This window comes from Montipora capricornis, chromosome 3, assembly GCF_036669925.1.
Source record: "Montipora capricornis isolate CH-2021 chromosome 3, ASM3666992v2, whole genome shotgun sequence".
Lineage (NCBI taxonomy): Eukaryota > Metazoa > Cnidaria > Anthozoa > Scleractinia > Acroporidae > Montipora > Montipora capricornis.
Window position 1 is genome coordinate 31,427,179 of NC_090885.1, and position 10,404 is coordinate 31,437,582.

Genomic DNA, 10,404 nt, shown 5'->3' on the forward strand with positions numbered 1-10,404 from the left:
TGATTGCTTCTAAAAATGACCATGACAGTAACTTCAGCAACAGAAGCCAGTCACATCATTATAGACTAGTGTACAGTACAACTGTAACTCACAGCAAAGAATACAGGTAGAAGGAAAAAAAAAATTTGAGAGTGACAATAATTTATTATTAAATACTGGGTCTTCGACATAGATCTGTTCAGTGTAATAATAATAATAACAATAATAATAAGAAGAAGAAGAAGAATCATCATCATCATCATCATCATCATCATGTGAAATTGCGTCCTTAAAGTTGACACTAAACTTTGAATTAAGCTTCATGAACTTTTAACCATTCTAAACAAAACCTTCCAAAATTAATGTCAGAAAGGAATTCTTATCTCTGTAGTCATTTGATGTCCTGGTTTGAAAAGCTGTTTTAAAAGTGGAGACATGAGTTTGGCAGGGGCCTTTACAATTACTGGTATAGAAATGTTTTTTAAGCTGCACCACTTGAATCCTTAAACAAGAGCAGCACCTACAAGTAGATTGAGAACTACGTCAGCTGATGCACGTAATTCAGTCACCACCTCTTCTCTCCTGTTGGCACCAACTCTAAGATGATGGCTTCCAACCTACAGAGAAACCACAACACAACAGCAATGTGTACAGTCATAAGCAATGGCAACTGCAGGAAAAACTTCAATTCAAACTAACACTGTGCTGCCCCAAATCTTTCAAAATTCTTCCAACACGATCCTGGGAGTAACTGCTGAATACCCAGTGACCTTTGTTAGCATTCGGCAGTGTTCTTTTTTAAAGGAACGAGTTAGAATTCTTATGCAAAAAAAAAAGGCAGAGTTTTCAACAGTTACAGTAAGCATGATCTTGCTGAAATTGCATAATCTACATTGTAAGTAAAATGCTTCACTCTACATTGTATCAGTAGATTAAGTGATACTTAAGTATTTTCTTGATGCACACTCATATAATTTCCTACAGTACCAGCAAATCAAATGCACATCTGACAACACATAACCAATCAGAATTAATTTTGGGGGGATGTCACAGCTGTGTTTACATACTCTTGTCTAAACACAGCTATTGACCAATGAGAGTGTGCATACTATCCTTACTATTATTTTTATAAATATGAATGGAAAGATTGAAATGAATGATTCACTATAATTGTTTTATAGTCGCATTGTTGTCAAAACCTTTAATAATTTGACCTTGTTCTTTTGCAGAGTACAGCAAGTTGCATGTGCAACACAATAATTTTTGGTCATTATAAACCAACAATACTTGTATTATTGCCACAGCCACAGCAGCCATCATTGCTTCCTATCTGCATTATTACTAGCTAATTCATAATAGTTGCTGTAGGGTTTGTTATGAACCATAAAACATGTACGACTTGTGTATTAGCACATGTATCTTTATTATTATCTTGCACAGTCAGCAAACAAGTACCTCCTCAGGAAGAACAGTCAGAATCTCTAAGAAAATGGGTATTCTTTCCACCGCCGTGCCAAGTCTAATAACAAATAAAATAATAAATAAATCAATAAATAAATAAATTAATTAATTAATTAATTAATACAGACACAGCATGTGTAAGTACAGTACACGTAAATGACTAACACTGCGGTCTTGGGTATGAGGCCGGATACAATGTACTTCTAAGTTTGCACTTCAAATACCTGTAAACTACAGTTTACATTTCCTTCTAATGCAAAACACTATATATGGGTTGTTAAAACAAAACAAAGTCTACCCTGTCTTTTGCAATACCTGCATTTTCTGAATTCAAAGTATGACATTGAATTAAACAGTGAGCATGCCAAAAAATGGGAACCTACAGTATTGTATACTATAATTTATGTGTATCTTGTGATGTAACTATCTTAATTTCTAGCATGCTTCCTTTCCCCTGTTTTTAATAGTACATACTTTAAAAGCACCCTATATTTCCTAGACATTGAAGACTGCTTTTAGCACATTCTGTAAGACCTATTGTTTTGCATGAAGCCCTTTCTTTTCAATGTCGTAGTAGGATTTAGTCTTGAGTAAACAGTGTGTGTAATTGTGGCGGTTATTGTTTATGTATTGAAGTTGTAAGTAAGAAAATTTGTTAGTAACTGTTGAATGTTAATTAATAAAAAGATTAATTAAATTAAAAATACAAATTGGGAATTCAAAGTAAAAGAACAAAGGGAGGAAGGAAGGACTTAACCAACTGACCCCTGGGAGTGAAAGTTAACAGATTCCACTCTGTATAAAGCCACACAATTTTACTCAATTATTGCTTTTTAAATGTACTGTAATGTACACTACCCTCCACAACACAGGAATAATCCAGTTACCGGTACACCTCACCCTCAAGAAGAAAATTGATGATACAATGCACCTGTCCAAAAATTTATGGTGAGTCTCTAATAAAGGGAACTTCTTTAAACCCTTCTATAAAGGCATTTCAGTTGAGCTATATGTATTTGTGGGTAAAATCCTCAACATCAACCCTGTAACGCTCCACTACTCCTTTCACTATTGAAAATGAGAGGTGAGGCATACTGTATATAATCAGTTACGAAAATGTACAAATTGATGTAATGACTTGTTTAAAAAACAAGCAGCATTGTTTTGTCAGGTTTCAAAACACAAGGCATAGCCATTAGGCCAAGCCGAGTTCTTTTGAATGGTTTCAAAAACATTCCACAAAAAGCCTATCCCTTGGAGTCTGGACAAATGTTCAAACTGTTCAGAGGCGTTCTAACATTAGCAGACAAGAAAACACATGCAGTGACTTTACATCTGATATACATGTACATGTAATAATATACATGAAAAGATTACTCGATTTGGAGTGGCTGACAGCAGGGCAGTTCAAGTGTAACACAATGCAAAAAGTGTACATAATACACCAGTGCAAAAAGTGTAATACCCGTGCAAATTACACATTGAAATTCTGGATTATGATTAGCTAATAAACAATAAGGTTTGGTCAGAACCAATCAAATCTATTGTTTCCAAATTAAGCGTGTGCCCTGGATGGCGTAATTGTTCCCTAATTGTGTTATACGTTTTGTGTTTCTTCTGCTTAACTATCTCGAATTTTCATGTATATTATAATCAATAAGTAATGATTATAATTTATCACATGATTATCATATGATTTTTCTCCGGCAATTTGGTTGTCTTCAAAAAATATACTTCCGCTTATTTATTTCAAATTGCACTAGAAATCACATGATTACCAATACAAACGCTGCATACTAACAAGGTTTTATTAATTACTGCACATGATGTACACTGTATTATCAACCATTTTGGATAGGTCAATGGGCTTATAAATAGAGTGTACTGACAATCACATGACTTTTGGAGGGTAAACAGTTTATTTGTGGCCTGAGTAGCATCATTTGTGCCCAAGCAGCCTTATCCGCTAGAAAAACAATAAGCCAGAGAGCCCGGCCGGGCAACTGAGTAATTTTTCTCACGCGCCCGAAACCAAATGTTAGTCGCCTCAGGCGACTGGGCGCTATTAGAGCACAGCCTTGGATTTTACTGGTCAAGCTGCTACACTGTATGCAGGAATACTTGCTAGCATCGTTTACAATTCTCCTGATTAACACACAAGCTTGCTCACATACAGATAGCATCATACTACACTGTACAGGTGTACTTTGTTACAAATTTACTTCAAAAGGTAAAAGAACCTGTTCCATCAAGAAATTGATAAATTCCCAATGTTCATTCTTTCGGGACACAACGGTATACATGTATGCCCAACAAACGTCAACATGATGTGATTATCATTATTATCAATACACAAGGCCAAATTGTGCAAATTCATTTACATGTAATAAGAAAAAAATGTTTAACAGAGATGTACATGTTGTATGAAACTATGGTATGGAAAGTTTCTGCAAACACCGAGAGAAAAAAAAAAGAGAAAAGAAACTCATCCGCAAAAATTTGCCCCAACTCTGGCTTTGAAATGGTATTTTTATAGGATATCACTGACCGAGCAAAGTTGTTTTGCGTCTCTGCAGCCAGTCATAATCAGGGTGGCAAAATGCTTTTTCAGCCTGAGTATTTCCTTGCTGGCCTGCAAAAAGGCATGCTTTACAGAAGACAGTTGTCATTATTTTTGTCTGTGTGTATTGATAATGATAATAATTACTGCCTAATGAGTTTTCGAGAGCTGATTAAAAGTACTTGTACACCGTACTTTGTTTAAGGCATTTGTGCTTAAAGTACATGAAATGTACATGGTACATTAATTTTGTATAGTTTACATAGTATGATAAGTTTACTAGACTACCGGTTCCAAGAACATGTACCTCTGAGATAAGTCACTAACTACATCTTTCCATTGTGGCATTTGAACAGCAAGATCAGCAAGGGCGAGGCACAACTGTTGAACAATAATTATTATTATTATACATTGGTGTCACAAGCTCGATTTTGATTGGCTATAAGCACGCAGCTAATTCTTGCTTGCTCTGTTTCTCTTACGTCATACCTACAAACAATAGATTTTATATATGTAGAATTGACGTCATACCTACAGACAATAGTTTTATGCAAGTAGAAATGATACAGATAATGTACGTACATGAACATCATGATTGCCACAAAGCACAAAGTGTATTTATAATAATTAATCGTACAGAACTATTTCAATGTTCATAAATGTAAGTACGGGTTTGCATACCTGTGTGACTATTGCATGGGAGGCACCATGAAGGGCAGAAAGATGATTCAGCAGGGAGTCTTTCAGTGACTGCCAAAGAATTGTCATAAAAGTACAGGTAAATGTGACACCAGTGCACGATAACTGCATGTTGTAGTGTGCTTCTAAAGTACACTACAATAATTATAAAAATTAATAATATGTATGAAATCCATTCAATCAATAAATGAGTTATCAACTACACGTACTTGAACTTAGAGTTCAATTAGATATCACATGTACAAGTTCGCATCTCCCAATTATTTTCTTTATTTTGTTCTTTGATCTCTAGCACTTGGCAATCACTTTAAAACATGTTAATTTCAGAGACTACATAAACACATTGCCCTACCTGGTATTGGGATTGTTGAAGTTCATGGAAGTAATATTGAACCTGCAGTGTACATTCATGTACAAGAACAGAATGCAACTGTTAATTTTACCATGTTGTCGAAAAACAACAAATTTATATCAAAAGTAAGATGATTATTGCAAACATAAATATTTGAATTGAATCAAAAAGAAATTAAATATTTCTCTGGCCACTTCTACATAATTTGCATTCTACAAATGTAATTTCACAGGAATAATTAATTTTATGCAGTTTGAGAACACTTATTCTAGTGTCATCAATGCTTGACCAATAATTTCAGCAGGCTTGGAGTGCGAAGTTAAGTCAGCCAAAATCTTACAGTGTATGTACATGTAGCCCAGTCAAAAATGGTTTTGAGTAGTAGGCAAGATGGCTTGAGTAGTAAGCATTTGGCCCTTGCCCAGTAGAGGAGTGCAGGGAATGCTCCCCAAAAATATTTTGAAAGCTTGGCTTCAAATGCTTGTATCTGGCACAGGAGATAAACTCAGTCCCTCTTTTTCAGCTTCCAGATAGCACTACTCAAGAGCTTTTCCCCTTAAATGCCAGTTTTTTCCACTAGTACCTTTACTGAGAAAGTCCTTATGGAATCAACAGTTTTAATCAAACTCTTCAAGTCCTTAGAAATACATTGAATAGGTTTCCAAGTCAACATAACAGAGAAGCGGTCGAATCGTCTCCAAGAACTTGTTTAATCAAACAACAACTTGTTTGAAACTGCAAGAGCTGTGACTGCTGTCCATTCACATGCCCATGTAATGTTGAAGGCTATACTAGGCCCCAATAACCCTGCTGTTCACATTACAGTAATTTGTTATCAATGAACTTTTGCTGGCAGCAGATATTGCGTTGTTAGCAGCAAGATCGCCGCCTGCCAGCACATTTTGACTAGGCTGTGTATGTCAGGTTTTCTTACTTCTAAACACTCCAGTAAAACAGTCCACGACCTGCAATCCCTAATATTGATTCCTTGAGCAAGGCTGTGTTCTAAGGAAAATTTCAGGGAGCCCTTCGGGCTCCCAAGCATTTCAGCTGGGGTGCCCAGCCCTCCAAATTGGTAGCCTGAATTAATTAATTATTTATTTAATTAATTATCTGAGATCAGCAACACAGCAAAATCTTCATCCATCTCTCTCTCAACAAAACATTGCTGCTACTGCTCTGGTGATCGTCAAACTCGCTAGTGCAAGAAAAACTTGCAAGTCTTCAAATTTTTCATGCCATACTTGAGAAAGACGAGAAAAGTGGCAATGCCACCAATGTTTTCAGGTTTAAAAGTGAAAAAGTAAAGATTGCAGCAGGTTTATGTAAAAACATTTGGGTCTAATACAGGTAAACGTTTTATTGGTTAGTTGGGTTGAAAATGAATTTTCAAAACGTGAATCAATGCCGCTTGATTCACGTGGAGCTTTTGTGAAAACTCCCGTTAAACAATTAAACCACTGCGACTCAAAAGGTATCAATTTTTTTTTTAGCAAGTCATCTTGATTTGGACGAAAATCATCGCTACAGGACAGAACTAAAGTATTTTTTTCTTATATTATCAGTAAAATGTTTAGTGAAATGAGCTTTTTGTGGATTCGGTCGAAGCGCCAGTCACAGCGTTATTTGTTTAGGGCACGCAATGATCTGTCAGGAACCAAAGACAATGCAGGATTGCTCTGTTTCTAAAACAACAACAAATAACATGATCTCTTTCCCTTTTTTTATTTCGTCATTTCATATACAGGGGGAAAACAAACATAACCTAAATGTATTTTAGCCAAGCAGGCACAGCCATGAAAAATTGTACAAATTTTAAATTTGCATGAACTGCGGTTCCCTGCCACAGCAGAAGTAACAACTCTTTTTTAAAACTATAACCAAGAATTGCCAAACTCCACGTTCCAAATTTAATGCTATAATTATTTCTTTGAGAACGAAGAAAAAACATTTTTTGAGAGGTTTCATAAACTGTAACCACCAACAATTTAAAAATTTTTAGCCACCTTATCTGCTAGAAATACAATAAGCCAGAGTGCCCGGCCGGGCGACTGGGTAATTTTTCTCACTCGCCCGAAACCAAATGTTAGTCTGGGCTGCGTTAGAGCACAGCCTTAGGTTTTACTGGTCAAGCTGCTACACTGTATGCAGGAATACTTGCTAGCATCATTTACAATTCTCCTCATTAACACACGAGCTTCTCCACATACAGATAGCATCATACTACACTGTACAGGTGTACTTTGTTACAAATTTACTTCAAAAGGTAAAAGAACCTGTTCCATCAAGAAATCGATGAAATTCCCAATGTTCATTCTTTATAAAATTTCGAATTTTCAAAAGTATCATTGCTCAGAGATTACTGTATCTGGTATATCGTGGTGCAATGTAATTTCAATTTGCAGGACTTTATTCTCAGCTAACTGGTTAGAAAATGCTACAACAAGTTGCAAAATTGTTGAGACACTTTCATTAAAAAGCACATTTTCTAACTTCCAATACTCGGCGTATCTAGAATTTAAACCTTTCCCACTTCCTCTCCCCTCTCCCCTTTCAATGTTGACCGCTTAAGTTCCCAACAATTTTTTGTCTTGCTAGCAACACTGATAAGGTGGGAGGGGGGCTGCAGTGTGAGAGATAATTGGGAAATTAATAACACCCCAAGAAGGTAAGGTGTCTCCACTATTTTTGCAACTTGTTGTCTGATTGATTGCAATAATTTTGCCAGTCCGGATTTGAATCCTATAGGAAAACGTTTCAACGTAGAAAAGCAGGAACTAAAGAAACAATCATTAAATATCGTATAAACTCTGAAACATTTCAGAAGTTTGCAAGCGAAGTGCAAAGCACATTGTACCAAACACGAAAGGATATTGATTATTGACATACGGTAGCATCGATTTTCGAGTGTTTTGACTTATCATCGCTAACAGAAGACTCCGTACCAAATACTAAAGCGAACAAAGTATTTTTACACTGCAGATCTGATGCTCCGAAAGTTACAAATGGCTCGTATTATGTAACACAATACCATTTATTGTGTTTCTTGGTGACGTCAACCGGGATGGTGGCGTTACAGTTGAAAATCGTATCTTCGAGGAAACAGCACAATTCAACTAGTACTTTCTTTTCTAATCAATCCAATACATTACCAGGTGATTCGTAATAAAGCTCACACAGTTAGAAATCCTGTACATATCGTCTATTCCATTTACCAACGGTCTACCATCCAAGCACGGTCTACCATCACAAAAGCAAGAAATATGATATCATATTATTTTCTCAGTGAAAAGTTGTGGTAGACCGTGTAGACCGTTTCATATAAATGTCATAATGTGTAGCCGGTACAAATTTGTTCACTTTTGTATCTCATTGTAAAACAAATCTCTCAAAGAATTTAACACAAGATTTCAGGTGCTTTCTTTTGATCATTGTGCTCAGGCAGTCATTCCAAAGAACATGGAATGAGCCTGTACCGGACACGTCACTTAGAAGACTTGCTAGTAAGCGTTACCGATCCCTTCTCTGGCAGCAGACTAGCCCGAAAGCAATAGGTAATGTTACGAATGGACTTCTATGAAAATGTCTCTTTGTATAACAATGTTTGCTAAGAATTGATTTTTCGGAAAGTGCATGTTCCCATCAAATGGCATGCGATCGCAGTTAAAGGAGAGGTTAATTGTCTGTTTCTCATTGATAAACAACAGCTAATTTCGTACATGTTGCGCGTGCTTTAGATGTCATGTGTCGACCGAAATATAGGTGTTTAAGGCGAATTATTTCGACATCGGTTCCAGGATATTTCTAGCGTACTTTAAAAAGCGAAAGGATGGAAATCACACCTTTTCGTGTACCAAATTATGTGTATTTTCAACTTGACTCACAGAAAGCACTGAAATGCCTTCAAATTACGTCATACCGAAACCCCGCCAAAATCCAGTCTATCGCTGGTCATTTTCCATTCACAGCAGATCAGAGAATTAAACCCTTTTTTTGGAAACACCATATTAAACGCAAACGATAGACGCCTTCTCGTTCCAATAAACAAAGTGACCATACGCCAATACAGTGACAACCAACTCAGACAACAAGTTGCAAAATTGTTGAGACACTTTCATTAAAAAGCACATTTGCTAACTTCCAATACTCTGCGTATCTAGACTTAAAACCTTTCCCACTTCCTCTCCCCTCTCCCCCTTTCAATGTTGACTGCTTACGTTCCCAACAATTTTTTGTCTTGCTAGCAACACTGATAAGGGGGGGAGGGGGGCTGCAGTGTGAGAGATAATAGGGAAATTAATAATGCCCCAAGAAGGTGAAGTGTCTCCACTATTTTTGCAACTTGTTGTAACCTTACACTGTATGCTAATAAGGTAAAAAATGTACATGTAAACAAAGATTCCCCTAGATATAAATGTATACTGTAAAATGTTTGTTCTCACACACAACTGGTAGCCATGCCAAGCCAAACCATGCAGCCTGAACTTTATTAATCACAGATTACCTCAATGAAAGAACAAATTTGAAAGAGTACATTCATAACAGGGCGAACAAACTACTCAGGAAAAATAATTTGAAAACTGCAGTAACTCAAAGACTGAATACAAATAAATCTCCCCACAACAAACAGGAAATGGAAAAACTATCTTCCAGGAAAAAACTCCAAAAAACTAGAAGGGTGGGTGGGCGGGAGGTCAGGCAATGGCGAATGGCAACAAGAAAAGTGGGAAATCTCATTTTCATTTTCCGCTTCTTTCGTGCCTCGGCCAGCAGAAAACAACACTTGTGACCTGTTGCATCAAAAGTTAGAATTCGGTCAGTGTAAAATGCAGACTGCAGACTGCAGACTGCAGACCGGGGGTAAAATACAGACTGAGGATAAAATGCAGACTGCAGACTGCAGACCAGGGATAAAATGCAGACTGAGGATAAAAATAAATATTTAGAATAAAAAACGAGTCATGAGCATAAAATAAAGAGTGTTTGAAAGACAATCCTGTTTTACATCTGTCAACAACTCACATCATCATGACTGCAGGTCGCTACACCCTTTGAGGACTGCTGTTAAGAGTCCATAAAAAATGCGATCGTTGAAATCATCTGTGCTTTGCTTTTGCGCTTCCAGATGCATTGAAATGTTCAAAGTTTTTTCTCACACCAGTACATCGAGGGATATCGATCGATAAACCAACAATTACTCGGAATACCTGAAAGGTATCCGAGTTATGGGTTGTTCACCATTTACCACAAAATCCGGAAATTTCGGTTGGAATGTCAAATGGTAAGCCTATTTTGGTCTTCCCAAGCGAGAAATTTCCGGAGAAAACGGGATTTCTTGAAAGGTAGTCTAGTA

At 36.7% G+C, this 10,404-nt stretch overlaps 1 protein-coding gene across 1 annotated transcript in view; it reads right to left on the bottom strand.

Moving 5' to 3' along the window:
• LOC138042895 (transportin-3-like) overlaps positions 1-10,404 on the bottom strand; it is a 33,795-nt gene that overhangs the window by 21,398 nt on the left and 1,993 nt on the right. Inside the window, exons 3-7 of the mRNA XM_068888946.1 lie at positions 5,052-5,093; positions 4,682-4,750; positions 4,308-4,381; positions 1,435-1,498; positions 504-596 (exon numbers count right to left, since the gene is read on the bottom strand). Of these exons, the coding sequence (XP_068745047.1) occupies positions 504-596; positions 1,435-1,498; positions 4,308-4,381; positions 4,682-4,750; positions 5,052-5,093 (342 nt within the window). The remainder of the gene's footprint in view (positions 1-503; positions 597-1,434; positions 1,499-4,307; positions 4,382-4,681; positions 4,751-5,051; positions 5,094-10,404) is intronic.